The sequence below is a fragment of the Callospermophilus lateralis genome, chromosome 1 (assembly GCF_048772815.1).
Source record: "Callospermophilus lateralis isolate mCalLat2 chromosome 1, mCalLat2.hap1, whole genome shotgun sequence".
NCBI classification, from domain to species: Eukaryota; Metazoa; Chordata; class Mammalia; order Rodentia; family Sciuridae; genus Callospermophilus; species Callospermophilus lateralis.
In genome coordinates this window covers 190,230,964-190,250,372 of record NC_135305.1, presented here as the reverse complement: position 1 = coordinate 190,250,372, position 19,409 = coordinate 190,230,964, and the positions used below count along the sequence as shown (strand labels likewise).

General features: G+C 31.9%; 1 protein-coding gene across 3 annotated transcripts in view; it reads left to right on the top strand.

Annotated features, from left to right (window-relative positions):
- The window catches only part of Top2b (DNA topoisomerase II beta), a 57,068-nt gene that overhangs the window by 10,224 nt on the left and 27,435 nt on the right, over positions 1–19,409 (top strand). For 2 of the 3 annotated variants that reach the window (XM_076842954.1, XM_076842940.1), the window contains exons 2-15: positions 4,024–4,194; positions 5,248–5,338; positions 6,658–6,721; positions 10,443–10,588; positions 11,352–11,449; positions 12,019–12,231; positions 13,956–14,129; positions 16,262–16,363; positions 16,444–16,581; positions 17,127–17,265; positions 17,611–17,768; positions 17,941–18,066; positions 18,950–19,060; positions 19,146–19,251. In XM_076842954.1, the coding sequence (XP_076699069.1) occupies positions 4,024–4,194; positions 5,248–5,338; positions 6,658–6,721; positions 10,443–10,588; positions 11,352–11,449; positions 12,019–12,231; positions 13,956–14,129; positions 16,262–16,363; positions 16,444–16,581; positions 17,127–17,265; positions 17,611–17,768; positions 17,941–18,066; positions 18,950–19,060; positions 19,146–19,251 (1,837 nt within the window). The remainder of the gene's footprint in view (positions 1–4,023; positions 4,195–5,247; positions 5,339–6,657; positions 6,722–10,442; positions 10,589–11,351; positions 11,450–12,018; positions 12,232–13,955; positions 14,130–16,261; positions 16,364–16,443; positions 16,582–17,126; positions 17,266–17,610; positions 17,769–17,940; positions 18,067–18,949; positions 19,061–19,145; positions 19,252–19,409) is intronic. The other variant, XM_076842946.2, reaches the window with a different exon arrangement.

Genomic DNA, 19,409 nt, shown 5'->3' with positions numbered 1-19,409 from the left:
TACTTCTTCAAATAGGTTCTTTACCCATTTCTCTATTCTTCTTTTGTAATGTGTATATTTTTTGATGGTGGCCTGTAAGTTCTGTAGGCTCTCTTCATTTTTCTTTATTCTTTTTTTCCTCCTCTGGCTTTCAAATTCCTATCTTCAAATGTTCTGATTTTGTTTTTGCCATTTGCCTGGTCAAGTCTGTTGTCAAGTATTTCTGTATTTTCAGTTCAGGTATAATATTTTTAAGTTTTAAAAATAATATTTGACTTTTTAAATAGTTTTTGAATCTTTGTTGATTTTACTATTTTGTTTATGCATTCTTTTGCTAATTTTTTTCTTGAGTTGTCTATCTGCTCATTTAATTTGTTGAACATCCTTATGACAGTTATTTTGTATTCTTTATCTAGTAATTCATGTGTCTCCAATCCTTTAGTGATCAGTTTCTGGAGCTTTAATTTGTTCATTTAAATAGGTTGTATTTCCCTGTTTCTTTGTATGTCGTGTTATTTTCTGTTGGAACTTTAGCATTGAAGAACTCAGCTACTTCTCTACTTTTTGCAGTCTGTTTTCATTGTGTGGGGATATTCATTATCTTAAATTATTTTATTTAGAGAATCTGGAGACCGTGCAAACCATTTCTGGACATGTCTTCTCAGGGCCTGTGCACAGAACCTTTTAGTTGAAGGTTTGCCTGTATTTACTCAGGAGCACTCCCTGGTGTCTGTAAGTCATACTGTGCTTCTTTGCATAGGCTGGCAATAAACCACAGAACTGGGGCTCCACCTCGTGTCTGGTTTTGGTACTGTAGATTCTGGTGCTACACCAAATCACTGCTTTTGTTCTCAGTGGCTCACAACCCAGCATGCTGTTCCTTAGATTTAGGTAAAGATGAAACCAGTCTCTAGGGTAGTACTCCTCTTACCCTTTCATTGCCTGTACATTCCACTTCTTTCCTGCCATAGGAGAAGGAGTTGGAGGTTTCTTCTCAGTCTTGCGTTGCTGATAAGGGTGGGATCATCATGGTCTTTGATGTGGCTTTGTATTCACAGGACCTCTTAAGTGGTTTCTGGATTCTCACAAAGACAAGTAGTTCATATATTGTTTAATCCATGTTTACATGAGGAAGAAGGTCTTGGGCTTCCCTACTCTGCTATCTTGCTGACATGTTTTCAGATTTTTGAGACATCCTCTTTGCAAGAACAACCACTTTCTGAACTTGATAGAAGCATTCCTTTTCTCATATATCCATTTGGGATCAGGTGTAGAGAAGAAGAGGTGTAGTGACTGTTTGAAAGGAAGATGTGGGGAAGGAGATTTGAGCAAATTGTATTCTGTGCTTATAGGAATATAGCCTAATAAATCTCATTAATATAATGTATCAATTAAAAAGAATAAAGGAGGACATGGGGAAAGGGTAAATTGTTGATAACAGAATGAGGTAGGGCTTTATCCCTGTTGTCCATCCCCATGTGTCACTTCACTGTACCTCATTAAGGTAAAATGTGAAAATCCAAATTATATAGAAATGAGCCTCTGGTTGGATTAATCTTGAAAATATTTTGTTATGATGAGTTTGTTTTGGAGGAGTATCCTGGATAAGAAAGCTTTCACTTATGGTTATTGTATGTCTCAAACCTTGTTGTTGTTGTTTTTTTTTTGGGGGGGGGCGAATATAAGCTACTGGGGTCTAACCAAGGGGTACTTTAACACAGGGCTACATTCCCAGACCTTTTTTTTTTGACAGAGGGCATCTCTAAGTTGCTTGAATTTAACAATCCTACTGTCTTGGCCTCCCTAGTCTCTTCGATTATAGTTGTGCCTGGCTTGTCCCTAACCTTTATGCCAATAATTGAAAACTTAGAAATGTAATTCCTTTTTTTGGGAGGGAGGGCTCCGGGGATTGAACCAGGGGCACTTAACCACTGAGCCACATTCCCAGCCCTTTTATGTAGTTCTAAGTTCAAATGGTAGAAAGTTACTCAACTTAGATTCCATAGTTCCTGTCATCGTCATCGTTAGTACTTTCTTAAAAGAGTGTGATCTTATGGGTTGGGGTTGTGACTCAGCGGCAGAGCACTTGCCTAGCAAGTGCAAGGCATTGGGATCGATCCTTAGCACCACGTAAAAATTAATAAATAAAGGTACTGTGTCCAACTATAACTAAAAAATATATTTTTTAAAAAAAGAGTGATCTTAGTCATTGTGATCTTTGTTTTAGCTATTCTGAAGATCCATTTTAAAAATCAAGTGCTTTTATTGTTAAATTTATTTTTTATAAATTTACAAACTTAAAAAAAATAAATAAATAAATAAATAAATTTACAAACTTATGTCATAAAAGCAAGGAGTACCATTAGAAACTTGAAGACTATTTAAACATACATTTCATATTCTGGCTACCTAGTTCATCATTTAACTCTTGACAATAATAGACTATGAACAATTATTTTCTTTTGTCCAAAGATGTTAAATGATGTCAGCAGTATTAATGGGTAGGTGTATAAATGAAAGAATATGTAAGAGTGTGGTATAAAATATGATAAAATTAATTATAATACCCTTATTTTGAAATATTATTAAATAATATTAAATTTATGGCATTAGGAAATTATAGTCAATGTTTGAACTTCCTTAGTGTTTGAGTCAAAGATAATGCATTTTTATTTTTGAAAATATATAATGACATCTTGGGCTGGGGATGTGGCTCAAGTGGTAGTGCGCTGCGCTTGCCTGGCATGTGTACGGCCCGGGTTCCATCCTCAGCACCACATACAAACAAAGATGTTGTCTGCCGAAAACTAAAAAAAAAAAAAAAAAAAAAAAAAAAAAAAAAAAAAATTAAAAATTTTCTCTCTCTCTTTCTCAAAAAAAAAAAAGAAAATATATAATGACATCTTAAAAATAATAACTTTGGAGATGATGGTATGTTTATGTCTAGGAATTGGATTCAAGTTGTATACTGATTGTTTAAATGTGCAAAATCTACCTACCGTTCTTTATCTTGTATTTTTTCTACTGAAGTTCAAAGGCTTATGAGAATATGTCAGTTCTCATTGTGCTTGAGTTTTCTGACCCTAAAAATACAGGCCATCATAATATCCTCCTTTCTGTGGAATGACATTCATTTGTTAGTATTAGGGAATTCCAGAAGGAGAATATTCTTTACTGGAAAATTTTTAGTCTTAGGAATTTGATTTGTGGGTCCTCATCTGCTATAGGAATTGTTAGCATTAGAATCTGTTTTCTTAGAACTCGCAGAGAAACTGAAATCAGAGGGTGTCTCAGGGTTGAGGCGCCCAGAGCTGATGGTGGCATAATCTATAAATGTGTGACATTCAAGGATTTTATAAACCATGTTATTTCTGCCATATCAAGTGTTTATTAACTACTTAGGTTAATATTTGCATAGGTTATTTTTATCTACATTTTACTAGAGACTTTAATAACTTAATGGCAGGGAACCTACCTCTGGAAGCTTTTGGGACCCCTCCAGCCACCCAGATTTAGTCATTGTAACCTGACCTAGCTCACATTTCTTGAGAAATTTTAAGAATACAAAAATTAACTTGCTATCTTTAAATTTTTTTTTTTTTTTTTTTTTTAGTTGTAGATGGCAGCATGCCTTTATTTTATTTATCTTTATATGGTACTGAGGATTGAATCCGGGACCTTACACGTGCTAGGCTAGTGCTCTGCCACTGGGTTACAGCCCCAGCCCCATAACTTGCTATCTTGCAGAACTGGGTAATGTTTGTATTCTTAGTTGAATAAATGGAGACTATCCTAGTAATTCTGGTGACTGTGTGTACCCACATTCTGGGCTCAGTCAAAACTGCCACTTCAAGTTGTATTTAAAAAACAAAATTAGAACTAGATGGATTTGTGTTCTAAAGAATACAACATCTCAAACATCAGTGATTTTGAAAAAATTTTCCATTTTAAATAATAAAAAAAGAAAACCATTTTATGTGTCCATACACATTTTAGCTTACCCCTTGGTAGGTTATTTAAATATGATTTTTTGGTTAATTTTAGACTCTTTTTGATCAGAACAATGCTGCAAAAAAAGAGGAATCAGAAACTGCAAACAAAAATGATTCTTCAAAGAAGCTGTCTGTTGAGAGAGTGTATCAGAAAAAGACACAACTTGAACACATTCTCCTTCGTCCTGATACATATATTGGTTCAGTGGAGCCATTGACACAGGTAATTACTTGTTGATATCAGGAAATATGTACTTCTATCTACTTTTTAATAGTGATCAAACTATTCTGATTTAATGGGCTTTTTAAATCCAAATTTCATATCTTCATGATCATGAGTAAATAAGGAGAGAGATCTAGGTCTTTTTTTCCTCCTGTAAATAAAAACTATCAGAAGAAGGAAGTGTAGAGTAAAATGGTGCCATGTGAACTTTTAAAAGGTTTATAAGTTCTTGCTGTGGTTTACTTTAATGGTAGTACCTTCTAGAACTTATCCAGGGAGTGTTATTTAGTGCTCATTATGCACTTGTCCTACGTATACTATTTGTTTGATCCTAACAATTTGGGGAAGTAAATATTTTTATCTTTATAGTTGAGGAAAGAGAAACTTCAATAAATTAAACTAACTTGCTCAGATCTCTCAGAACCGGGCTCTAACATAAGACTCTTGAGTTCAAAGTCATGCTTTGTTCATATTATTTCACTCAGTGCTTCCTGTACTATAGAAAAATATAGAGCATAAAGTAAAAATGTAAATATTTCTTTATACTTTTCTATTTTGCTTAACTACTGTTTCTAATGATTCTTAGTGCCTTAAAGAAAAAGACAAGTAAATTGCCAGATTTTGGGAATTTGATCTGGGGGTTATCATCTTTTATAGGAATGGTTAGAATTAAAATCACTGAACAGAGAAACTAGAATCATCATAGTTATTGTTGCTTTTTGTTTGTTTGTTTTGGGGATGGAACCCAAGGCTCCATGCATGCATGGAGCTTTCCCACTGAACTATGTCCCCTGTCCTTGTGCCTTATATTAAAGCTGATTTTATGTATCAATAAGAATATAGATGTGTAAAAAATGAACAATTTCTCAATTTTGAGGTTGAATTCCACATGCATAGTGAACTTGATTTACACCTGAAATTGTATATTTTCCTTTATTTTGAAAACCTAACCATTTATATAGAGTAAATGACAGAATGTGGATTTATACTATGTAAAATTGATGTTAAGAACTTATGAAGTAAAAAGGTGTGTTTGCATTTCTCTCAATGCAGTTAATGTGGGTGTACGATGAAGATGTAGGGATGAATTGCAGAGAGGTTACCTTTGTTCCAGGTTTATATAAGATCTTTGATGAAATTTTGGGTGAGTCTTGCTTGAGATGTAATGCATCTATTAATATCATAATATTCCTGTGTATATAAAGCTATGTTTATAGTATAAAATTTAAAGTTATATCTCTCACTTTTATGAATATAAATGTTCTCCAGAAAATTTATACCACTACCAGTATTTTCATATTGCTATACTTCTTATGTTTGGATCTCAGTTTTTGTTCATCTGTAAAATGATTGTGTTGTATTTGTAATCCCATAGTTGGTTTATGCTCCTATATATGTAGTCATCTGGGGTTTGCTAACATTACAGTTACATGTTAAACATGGAAATTACAGGGCCTGATCTTGGTGGATTCTGGGAGTTGGAAGTGGAACGTTTAAATTGTGTTTTTCACCAACAAATTGAGTATTTTTGTTGGGCAGTCAAGTTTAGCAGCCTGTGTTCTAAATGGTGTGTCTTTTCCAAATCACATGATTAAGAGTGAAGTTTGACTACATAATTGACTCCTTAGGAATGCTTATACTTTGAAATGGTTTTAACCTTAAACTTTAGTCAAGAAATTATTCTGCCTGCTCATTAGTACAACTTGAGGTTTCCCAGATCTTGGGGTTGTGTGGATCTCTCTGAGCTTCTTTCTGTTAGTCCTTGGGAAAAGGAGAGTAAGACTGGTTACATTTTGTACTTTCACATTTGCCTCCTGACTGTCCATTTAGTTTTACTATTTTAGGTTTATTACGAAGTGTTCGTCAAGAACACATTCCTTCTGTGTTTAAAGTTCAACTTGACAACTAACTTGTTTATATTTTCTTGAGGCAGTAATTAATGAAAGCAAAAATATTTTTATCATTAGCTATAGTGAGTAAGATTTAGCATTTTGATTCCCAAGGGTGTTGAAGACTTTAATTAAAAAATAACTGGTTGGTTTCAGTTCCATCTGCATATAAAATCACTAGTTTATTGAAGGAGATTAAGAGAAAGTAATTATTTATAAATAAGATAAAATATAATTAACCAAATTTTTATTTTTATGCCTGACGTAGGGTGTTAAGTGCAGATGTTTTTGCTCTTATTTGTTTTTACATATCATTAAAACAGATCCTCCCTTTGTGTGTGTGTGCGTGTGTGCGTGTGTGTGTGTGTGGTACAAAACATGAAATTCATTTGGTGTGATAGAAACTATACAAATCTTACTTAGAAATCAAGATTTTTTTAGAAGTTAATGATAATTTGCATTAACTATTACCATTTAGATGTTTATATTAAGTAGTGATACACATACAGTTGTGTTCATATATTTGTTTATATAACTGTAAATTTTATTATCATTGATATGTTTAATTTTGTAGTTAATGCTGCTGACAATAAGCAGAGGGATAAGAATATGACCTGCATTAAGGTTTCTATTGATCCGTAAGTATATTTCAAGTTAAGATTTTATGCTTAGTTGTTGAGCACTATTTATGAATAGTGCTCAAATGCATAATGTACATATTTAGTACATTTTTGCTTCTCTTTTGCTTCAGACTTTGTTGTTTTTATCTTTTTTTCCTGTCATTTATAACCTTTCTCCTCATATTTTTTCCCTATGGGAGCCATTGGAGACCATTTCTCTTTGATAGTCTCATTTTAGCTGCAAAAGTAATCACTCTATCTTTTCTTTCTGCCCTTACTTCAGGACTTAAGGCTAAGTGCTATTAATGCTATTCCAGGTACATTATGAGTTAAGTTTTATGACCAGCCTTCAGATTTTTCCATTATGTATGATATGGTTTAACAAATTAGGTGCTGTTGATTTTCAGAATATATACCAGATTTTTATGTTGGCTTTTTTGAAGGGTGAATAGATATAAAGTAATCATAGTTTTACATTATAAACATAGTTTTTTTGTTTATCCTGTTTTTACCTGCATGCCTCCTAGCTAGTCTTTCTTTTAATTTCATTGGAAATCTAACATGGCTTTAAGAATTTTCTGTAATAAACATGGAGAATTAACAATTTAGGTATAGCCTTACTGTCTGTAATTTAATTCCAGATGATATTGTTCAGGTTAATGATATAGCAAAACTATATCTGGTAATATCATGAAATTAACTGTATCTTATATAAAAATGTTACCACATGACTATCTTACTGAAGGTCTTGATTTTTTCATTTGGGTCATTTCTATAGTGAAAATATTCTTTTTTTAAAAAATATTTATTTTTAAGTTTTAGGTGGACACAATATGTTTATTTTACATTTTAATGTGGTGCTGAGGATCAGACTCAGTGCCTCATGCATGCTAGGCGAGTACTCTACCAGTGAGCCACAATCCCATCCCTCTATAGTGAAAATATTCTTGAGAACTGATATGGTTAGATGTATAGTATGTTTAAAAGTTTTACAGAAGTTTAAGACTGTTTTAAGGAAATTTTATCCATTAAGATTTCTTCCTTATTTAGGAAATTGTCAGTTAAATACAATACCTTTGATCATATATTATGTTTTAGGTGAGCTAGTAAGATATAATAGATATTGAATAGTTAATCTTTTAACCTTTTTTTTTTTTTAATATTTTATTTCTTAGTTTTTGGCAGACACAACATCTTTGTTTGTATGTGGTGCTGAGGATCGAACCCGGGCTGCACGCATGCCAGGGGAGCGCGCTACCACTTGAGCCACATCCCCAGCCCCATCTTTTAACCTTTTTTAAAATTCAAAATTATAATATTCTGATAGACACCTGAGGACTTTGCTTAAATACATTCTTTTTAAAAAATTTTTCTTTTAATTAGTTATACATGAAAGTAGAATACAGTTATGTACTTTAATATATCATACATAGATGGGATATAATTTCTTATTTTTCTGAATGAACACGTTGCAGAATCATATTTGTCATGTGGTCACATATATACATACAGTAACAATGTCTACTTTATTCTACTATCTTTCCTATCCCCACATCCCTCATCACTTCCCTCTACCTAATCTAAGGTAACACTATCTTTCCTTAGTGCCCACCCACCCACCCTGCTTTATTGTGAATTAGCATCCACATATTAGAGAAAACATTTAGCCTTTGGTTTTGTGGTATTGGCTTATTTCGCTTAGCATGATATTCTCCGACTCCAACCATTTACTGGCAAATATCATAATTTCACTCTTCTTTAAAGCTGAGTAATATTCCATTGAGTATATATACCACATTTTCTTTATCCTTTCATCTATTGAGGGATGCCTAGGTTGGTTTCATAGTCTAGCTATTGTGAATTAAGCTGTTAAACATTGATGTGGCTGTGTCACTATGGTATGCTAATTTTAAGTCCTTTGGGTATAAACCAAGGAGTGGGATAGCTGGGTCAAATGGTGGTTCCATTGCCAGTTTTCTGAGGAATCTCCATACTGCTTTCCAATTAAATTCTTTTATTTTGATCTAGCCACATTAATTGAACAATACTGAATTTACAAAATGGATTAGGAATCTTATAACAAAATGAAAAAGAAGTGAGATATAATACAACTCTTTGGTGCTTATCAGTTTATTACATATTCTATACAAAGAGTGCTTCTCTGTAACTGGTACTTTTATCATTACGTTTTAAATTCTCAACAAACATTTTTGAGTGGGCACAACAGTGAAACAAAAATCATAACTAAATTTATTTGGTTCTTAATGGCAATGAGATTTAAGGTTTTTTTCTTATTACCACCTCATTTTTAATTACCTCTTCTGGAAAATTTTTTTATTTTAATATAAAATAAAATTAGCTACTCCAAGTAAAAAAGGGTGGAGACACCTCTCCTTTTTAAATTTCTGTTGTTGTTATTTATAAATCATTGATGGGAAGTTATTGAATCTCTGCCCTGAATTTTATGTTTACCTAAAATGGGTAACTATATGTTTTAGTCAGCTTTTTCACTGCTGTGACTAAAGGACCCAACCAGAACAACTGTAGAGGAGGAAAAGTTTGTTCAAGGGCTCATGGTTTCAGAGCTCTTAGTCCATAAAAGGCTGGCTCCAATACTTAGGGGCTTGAGGTGAGGCAAAAATATTGTTGTGGAAGAGTGTGGCTGAGGGAAGCATCTTACACGATGATCAGAAAGCAAAGAGGGAGAAATTCCACTTGCCAGATACAATATATATCCCCAAAGCCATGCCCCCCAATGGCCCACCTCCTCCAGTCACACCCCACCTGCCTCCAGTTACCACTAAATTAATTCTATCAGGGATTAACTCACTGATTATTACTTTAAGGCTCTGAGAACCTAATCATTTCCCCACTGAACCCTCTTGCATTGTCTCACATGTGAGCTTTTGGGGGCCACCTCGTATACAAACCATAACAGTATGCATTTTGTGACAAGCTGCAGATTCTTTTATTTTTGAATTTTAACTAACATTTTGACTTTTGTGAATTTCCTCCCATAAAGTCATTTTTTAACTACATATATAATAAAATAATGTTATTTTTATTAAGATGAATTTCATTTCAGTCGTAATTTTTGCTTAAGTTTTTCTAATTTAATAATTCATTTTAAAACAATTCAAATGGAACAGAGTGCTCTTATGCTGTTTATTCAATTGAACCATTTTCTCTGGCTAATTTATATGAAAAGAAAACTATCGCTGATTTTTTTTTTTTTTTTTTTGTATCAGAGACTGAACTCGGGAGTGTTTAACTACTGAGCTGCATCCCCAGCCCTATTTTGTATTTTGTTTAGAGATAAGGTCTCACTGAGTTGCTTAGTGCCTCGCTTTTTCGAGGCTGGCTTTGAACTCCCAATCCTCCTGCCTTAATCTCTGTAGCTGCTGGGATTATAGGTGTGTGCCACTGTACCCAGCCTATAACTGATTTCTTGTAAAAGTGTTATTTCTTTTAGTCTTTTCTGGGAGGTTGAGAAGAATTATTTTTTCTGAGAAATTTTGTAGTATTACCTTATAGATTTTAGTGATTCTAGTTTGAGTTATGATTCAGGGATTGAAATTTGTATGCTTAGCAAGTATTTTCTTGAGATAAGTCAGTGGCTAAGTTGGTAATGACTGGCATCAGGTTTGCAGATAGTAAGATTTATTCAGGATAACATTACTTTTTAAGGAAATTAATGTATGTTTAATTTTAAGCTCTAAACTTGGTTGTTTATTTACAGTGAGTCGAACATTATAAGCATTTGGAATAATGGGAAAGGCATTCCAGTAGTGGAACACAAAGTAGAGAAAGTTTATGTTCCTGCTTTAATTTTTGGACAACTTTTAACATCCAGCAATTATGACGATGATGAGAAAAAAGTTACAGGTAAAGTCTTAATGGCATTTTGATTGAGAAATACTGTTTTCTTAACACAATCTCATACCTTCCTATTTTTATGTAAAGTATTACAAGAAAGGAAACCTGTGTAGCATTGTTGTGAGAAAATCCTTTTCAGAATTAACATTTATAAAATACTATCATATACTATTGTCTTGGTCATATAGTTTTGTCAAAAACATTTTAAAAATCTGGTAATACACTAACTTAAGTTAGAATTGCTGGAAATGTAATTTGACAATTTGAATTTTAAGTTAGACAAGACTATTATGATACTTGTATATATAAATCTGTTATTATATAAGCCAATGTCTGGGGATATTAAATTACTTTTAAACTGTTTTTCTTAAGAGGGTCAAAATTAAAAGTCTAGACTCTGTAAATAAAGTAGAAAGGGATCAAACAAATGTTTTCTTATTTATGTTGCTCAAGTAGGTTGATAGTTCTTAGATAGTAGAAAAGGGATTTTGATTGAAAGTTCTGATGTCATACTTAACCTAGATCTACTGTGTTGTAAGAAATACCAAGCTTACTTGTTTTCAAATAGTAAAGATAATCTGTCTTAATTATACTATTGAGTATGCTAAATTTTAATGTTCTCATTAAGTGAAAAAAAATGCTAAAAATATTCAATCAATAACTGATAAGATACAATAAGAACTGTTTTCCATTAGATTCTGTCCTGTGGTAGATAATTAGCAAAGTTTCTTTAAAATAATTTTCACTAAATATTTTACATTTAATTTAACAGGTGGTCGTAATGGTTATGGTGCAAAACTTTGTAATATTTTCAGTACAAAATTTACGGTAGAAACGGCTTGCAAAGAATACAAGCATAGTTTTAAACAGGTATGATAGAAATGTGGATTTCATTTAAAAATTTTATTGTTTTGCTGATACCTATGTAACTTTTTTTCTTTTTTTTTAATCGTTAAGTAAGTCACAAAAGTAAAGAGACACCAGAATGCCTGGGAGATTTTATATAAGCTGATCTTTCTATTATTCTCTTAAAGCAAAACGCTTTATTTAACAGACTTCTTTAACCTTGTCAAGTGTTAGTAAAAATGTCCCATATATTATAGACTTATTTAAATGCAGCCTCTTAGCATGGTTGAAAATTCCTCATTGAATCTTCAAATTTACATTTGAAAATTTTTGGCAGGTCATTAAAAATAGTTTGAAAGTTTATGTAACCTTATTTAATTTTGTCAGAAAAAGCATTATGTTTTTAATTTTTTAATATTCTCAACATTGTTATAGTAACATTTTTTAAATCTCTAATATTAGTTTCAAGGATTTGTTTGATTTGTTGTAGGGTTGGAAATAGTTGGTAAATGAATGTATTCATGAGCCAAGTCTTTATGTATTACAAAATGTAAAAGCATTATAGAAATATTTGAGTATTTTTTCTTTTAAAGACATGGATGAATAATATGATGAAGACTTCTGAAGCCAAAATTAAACATTTTGATGGTGAAGATTATACATGCATAACATTCCAACCAGATCTGTCTAAATTTAAGATGGAAAAACTTGACAAGGATATTGTGGCCCTTATGACCAGAAGAGCATATGATTTGGCTGGTTCATGTAAAGGAGTCAAGGTCATGTTTAATGGAAAGAAATTGCCTGTAAGTGTCTTCTATTTAAAATATAACAATGTATTATTTTAGAATATAGTTGGAGCTTGCATTTTAAATCTAATTTGATAATCTTTCTTTTAACTTGTGTGTTTAGATGATTAAAGTGATTATTGATTTATGTGGATTAAATTCTGTCATGTTGCTGATTTATGTTCCTTTAATTTGTTCTTTGTTGCTTGGTCTTCCAATTGTGTCTTCTGGTTATGAGTATTTTTAAAATGCTGTGTTTTTATTTTTTTTATTTACTTACTTGTACTTTTAAAGACCTTTTTAGTCATTTCCATAGGATTTATAGTAAACATACTTGTCTCAATGGTTTGAGCCCACCTTTAAGCATTACTTTATATCTAGTGAAAGGACAGTATAAGCCCAGGTTCTTCATTCCTTCCTTGAGTCATTCTCATCATAGATTTCACTTTTCCATAGGATGTAAACACCAGACAGAGAAGAAAGAGAATGAAGCAGAAGAAATATTTGAAAATGTAATGGCAAAAAAAAATTAGTGACATTGTTATTGCTTTAAGCAATTTTCTTATAGAGCACTTAAAAATACAATAAAAGATTATATTTTACATTTATTCAGTTTCCAGTGTTCTCATTCTTAGAGTAGATTTCAGTTTCTGATCTGTGTGTGTGTGTGTGTGTGTGTGTGTGTGTGTGTGAGAGAGAGAGAGAGAGAGAGAGGGTTTTGCATGTTGCTGGGGCTTTCCTGGTACTCCTGGTTTCAAGCAGTCTTCCTGTCTCAGCCTCCTAAGTAGTTGGAACTATAGACATGCATGCACCACCATATCTAATTTCAGTTTCTGATCTTAGTCATATTCCTTCTATATGAAGATTTTCCTATAATGCTTCTTGTGGAATAGGTGGCGATGAATTCTGTTTGAGAAAGTATTTTTTCACTCTCAAAAGATATTTTCACTGGATATAGAATTGTGGGTTGACAAAGCCCTGTTGTCTATCACTAATTTTGAAAAGTTTTAGCCATTTCTTCAAATATTTCTTCTGTCCTTTCTTTTCCTTCTAGTATATTGTGTCTAAATTTTATTGTTTGGTATTATCCCAACCTCTTGGATAGTTTCCTTATTTTATTCCATCTGTTTTCTCTTTGTATTTCAGTTCTCTTCCTTTTGTACTATCTTCAAGTTCATTGATTATTTTTTGTTGTTGTTGTTTCATTGTGTCAATTGTACTGACGAGCCTGTCAAAGATGTTCTTTATATCTTTTACCACATATTGGATATTTAGCATTTCCATTTGGTTCTTTCTTATTTCCTTCTCTCTGCTGAAGTTGCATGTTTTCTACCTTTTGCACTCACGTCTTTCTCCAAACTATGATCTAAATTCTTTGATGGGTTTGTGAAAAATTAATTTATTTGATAATCTGTTTTCTTATAAGGTCAGAAATGGCTTCTATTTCAGCTCTTTATGTCTGAACTTACCGGAAATCTCTGTCATTTTAAAAACTAAATTATGACAAATTTTATAATAATTTACCCATCCCTTATCCTCTTTATCAAGTACACAGAGAAATAAATAATTTTTAAAGATCAGGGATAAAGAAATAGATTAGGGAAAAGTCATGAAGTTTTGGACCTGTGGGGTTAGTTATTGTAAATGAGAAGAGATGAAAGGATGAAAAGTACCCAATGGCATTCACCTGTTTGTGGTGCCAATATAGTATTGTTTATTATCTTTGTTTTTTAAATTAATAGGTAAATGGATTTCGAAGTTATGTAGACCTTTATGTGAAAGACAAATTGGATGAAACTGGGGTAGCCCTGAAAGTTATTCATGAACTTGCAAATGAAAGGTGGGATGTTTGTCTCACATTGAGTGAGAAAGGATTCCAGCAAATCAGCTTTGTAAATAGTATTGCAACTACAAAAGTAAGTATGCAAATTCTTTGTTTCAAGGTCATTTGTAAACAATGCTGCATTAAAAACAACAAAATAAAAGATACTAAGTCCATTTTTCTTAGAGAAAATTGACTTATAAAAGTGAAAGCTTATTTATACAATAGATATATTACAATTTATTTAACTATCCATTGAGAATTACATTTAAATGCTTAGTATTTATAGTTATTTTTGAAAGTTAGAATAACAAATTCCTTTTCTGTGTTCTGAGTTTAGAGTATATTATAGAATAATTGATAAATTTTTGGAGAGATCAGATTATGGAACATGTTATTTGTCACTCTAAGAAGTTTGTTCTGTAGGCTTTTGAATTTTGGAATCAAAAGACATTGTTCTCATATAAAAGCACTTAGTGTGCCAGTTGTAACTCAGTGGTAGAGCCCTTGCTCAAGCATATGTGAGGCCCTAGGTTCAATCTCCAGTTTCACTTCCACCAAAAAAAAAAAAAAAAAAGATATTATTCATTGACTATAATAAATTTCTGGGCAATACAAGCATATATCCTGGAATAGTTTAAGGCAGTGATTTGTTACTCTTGTTTGAATAAAAAAATTTTAATTTCTTTTAATGTATAATTTTTTAATAGAATCATTTTTTTGTAGTCAGCAGAAATTGAGTCATTTATGATTAATAGAAATTTACTTAAACTGTGAGTTTAACATGTGAAGGTTTTATTTTTTCTTGATAACTAGGGACTAGGAATAGGCAGTCTTAGGCTGCTAATGTGTCATGGCAACATCATCAGGGACCTGTGTTCCTTCTGGCTTTCTTTTCTGTCACCTTTAGCATGTGATTTTATTTTCACACCCTCAAGATGCTAGCTGTACCCCTATGCCTCACTTCTAGGTTCTAGGGAGATGAAAATGGAGTTGAGCCAAATCTCTCTATTGGTTGGAAATACAATAGGGTTTTTAGAAGACTCGCTTAGTGGATCTCTGCTAACATTTCACTTGCTAGAACTGTCTCATATGACTGTCCCTAGCTAACAAAGGAGTCATGGTTTGTGAATCTTTATAACTGGGTGCCGATTAAAAACAATCTGTGTTAGTTATCAATTCTCCTATTACATTTATAACAATCTAGGTTGCCACAATTCCTAGGCTTAAATCATGTGTCTTATTACCACCAACCATATGCGTTTTCATTATCACTTTCATGTCTTATTTTTAAATTTTTTTGGCAGTACTGGGGATGGATCCCAGGTTCTTATATGTTAGGCAAAAATTCTACCACTGAGATACACTACCAGCCCCTACTCTATTATTTCCACTGCATAATAGAGTTGGCTATGTAGAGTTTTATATAGTTGCATAGAATAATAAGAAATATACATTTTGATTCTTGTCTCTGATTCTGACACAGAGCTCCTTAAAATTTGTAATTTCCTGAGTAGTAGGGATGATAGGAGTTAACTTTTTTGTTTTAACATTTGATCTTTGTCCCTGTTCCTAACACAAAGCTCCTAAATATGTTGCGTTATAGGAATGTCTTTTAATATTTCAGCATGTGGTAGATGCATAGACAGGGCTAGTTGCCTGAAATAACAACATTAATTAGAAACCCTAGCTCTTTTGATTTCTAGGGAGGGGAGAGGGACTGGAGATTGAGTTTAAGATTATACCTATATGATGAGAGCTTGTAAACAATGGGGTTCTCAGAGATCCCAGGTTGGTGTCTATATTGAAGTGTTGGGAGGGTGGCATTTCTGGAGAGGATGTACCCACCACCTACTGCCCCATACCTTGTCCCAGTACCTTTTTATTGGCTATTCATGAGTTATATATTTTTAAATAAACTGCCAAATGAAGCTAAAATGTGTTTCTGAGTTCTATGAGCCATTCTAGCAAATTATCAAACCTGAATAAGTCATGGGAACTCCCAATTTGTAGCTGGTTGGTCTAAAGTATAGAAGGCCCCCCTCTTGAACTGGCCTTGGTTTATTGGTGCTGTTGCCAAAAATATCTAATTAAAAAATTTGGCATTGTTATTCTGAGACTTATATTACTTCTCTAGAAAAATGAAATCACTGGAAGTTGTTGGCTACCTTAATTATAGAAGATTTGGTATTCTGTCGTCTTTTTTTTTTTTTTTTTCCTCTTTAGGGCGGACGGCATGTGGATTATGTAGTAGATCAAGTTGTTGGTAAACTGATTGAAGTAGTTAAGAAAAAGAACAAAGCAGGTGTATCAGTGAAACCATTTCAAGTAAGTGTTGCTTTATATATTTTGCTGAATTTTTAAATAATTTTAGTTTTAATGTTGACTTCTTTTTCTGTTTTTCACAGGTGAAAAACCATATATGGGTTTTTATCAATTGTCTTATTGAAAATCCAACTTTTGATTCTCAGACTAAGGAAAACATGACTTTACAGCCCAAAAGTTTTGGGTCCAAATGTCAGCTATCAGAAAAATTTTTTAAAGCAGTGAGTAAAACTTGTATTATATTTCAAGGTGGAAGTTGTTTTCTTGATTTATCCTATTTTGATTTCTTTGTCTTATCGTATTAACTGTGAATATAGTCATGTTTACACCACAAATTAATATGCTTAATTCTGATAATTTCAAACGGAGGACTTCAGTGTTTCATCAAACCATTGATTGTTTTTCCAAGAACTAAATTTAGGAATTATTTAATTGTGTTTTTAACTTTGAACTGGTCATTGAAAAGCTCAGATTTCCCTTTTAACAAATGTACAGATCCTTTTGGGGCTCCAGTTTTTATCTTTTCTACTCTGATTTCAATTTTATCTAGTGATTTTAATGTACAAGTATTCTTATTGTAGTAAAATGCATAACATAAAATGTACTATTTTCTACATACTTGAAAATTTTATTTTACTTTGTACATATTTATTGGGTTACCTTAATTTTTTGAAAATAAGATAAGGGTATAAGTCAATATTTGATTTGCAACTGAGCCTTATAGTACTGTTAGCTTCTTATAATCTATTTTATCTTCATTTTTTAGGCCTCTAATTGTGGTATTGTAGAAAGTATCCTGAATTGGGTGAAATTTAAGGCTCAAACTCAGCTGAATAAGAAATGTTCATCAGTAAAATATAGTAAAATCAAAGGTATTCCCAAACTGGATGATGCTAATGATGCTGGTAAGATTCAGATTATTTTCTCTTAAAGATCTTGATTTAAATGTAATTAAAATAAAATAATAAATAATAAAAATTATTTTTAATTTATCCAGTTCAAGAAATTTTTTTTTAGACTCTGTTTTCTGTTGAGAGTATAATGTGACATCATTGAAATTGCCACGTGTGCTACCATTACTACATTTTAGGGGATAGAAATTTATTTAAAACTTAAACTGTACTGAGCGTAATATGGGATGACTCTTACAGTCTTTCACTATCATTGTGAGCAGTAATTTTTATGTCTTCATTTTTTTTTTATCTGTAAAATGAGAAATTCAGAGTTACTTAGTTTTTAATTTTTCTTAGGTGGCAAACATTCTCTGGAGTGTACACTCATATTAACAGAGGGAGACTCTGCCAAATCCTTGGCTGTGTCTGGATTAGGTGTGATTGGACGAGACAGATATGGAGTCTTTCCACTCAGGGGTAAAATTCTTAATGTACGAGAAGCTTCTCATAAACAGGTACGTGTGTGGATGTGTGTGTGTGTGTGTGCCTGTGTGTAAAATCTCCACACATTTAGGACATTTTTAATACTTTACTAAAATTGTTGAACTTTAAAATGTAAATTCTGGTATTTTTTTTGTGTATTTTAATGCTTTTGAAATACTTCCAATGATTTTTCTTTTTGCACAGATCATGGAAAATGCAGAAATAAACAATATTATTAAAATAGTTGGTTTACAATACAAGAAAAGTTATGATGATGCAGAATCTCTGAAAACCTTACGTTATGGAAAGATTATGATTATGACTGATCAGGTTGGTTTAAGTCATCACCTACTTAAAATTAATATGTTCAGGTTGTCCTTTTGATAAATGTTTCATTGGTACTTGTTCCAAGTTAATGTAGTGAAAGTAATTGTACATCAAAGAGGAGAAAACACATTTTGTAATAGAAACATTTGTGTTGAGCACAATTTATATTATTTAATATTTGGGTACTGATCTTGGTTATTTAAACATATTTTTAAATGCAGTAAATTTGAGCAGAGTAGACACAGTATTATGTTATAGTGACTAAGCCTACACATGAGTAGAAATGAAATGATGGAATCTACAAGTGGGAAAGATTAATGGTTAATATTGATATGTGATTGCATTCATAAAAATCAGGAGGATTTTAATAGTAAAATGGCAGTAATCAAGACAGAACTAACAAATTGAAAGAATTTTATATGCATTTAAATGTTTTTCTTTTGTATACTCTTGGTAAAAGCATCAGTAGAAAAAATGACAACTGACAAAGCTGCTATACATTTTTAAGCAGAATATTTATAATTTTTTGGTCATGTGAAGACTTATGCCTATGCTCCTTGGATTTCCTCTTCCATTGTGCAATTATATCACGTTTTACATATTTTTCATCCTTAAAATAATTTTTAGTGAAAGAAAAAATAACAGACATAATTATATTTTATAATGACAGGAAATTTCAGTGTATTGCTAGTTATATTCTTTATTCGCATTTTAAGAAATATTTTTTTACTGTGGTGATCTAATGTTTTATAAAATGCAGTTCTAAAATTTTGAATGGAACTTTGTCTCTTTGCTGCCTTCATATGTTTTTAAATTTGGCTATATAAGTAGTTAACAATTCATAAAATTGTTATAGGAAGTTTTACTTTTTTTTTTTTAATTTCAGGATCAAGATGGTTCTCACATAAAGGGCCTGCTTATTAATTTCATCCATCACAACTGGCCATCACTTTTGAAGCATGGTTTTCTTGAAGAGTTCATTACTCCTATTGTAAAGGTACTATTTACATTATTACATTTTTATACTGTTGTCTTAATGAGCAGCAGAAACACTAATTTTTTTTTCTTTTAATTAATTTAAGGCAAGCAAAAATAAGCAGGAACTTTCCTTCTACAGTATTCCTGAATTTGATGAGTGGAAAAAACATATAGAGAACCAGAAAGCCTGGAAAATAAAGTACTACAAAGGTTTGTGTTTTAAAATATTTAAGTTTTGTGAAGTGACTCCTGACATAAATTTATTTTTATAACAGAAATATAAAAAGAAAACTTTGAAAGTTTCTCTTAGATTTCAAAAACAGTTACTGCTGATTTTTAAAAAATTGTCATAGAAAATTCTGTAAAAA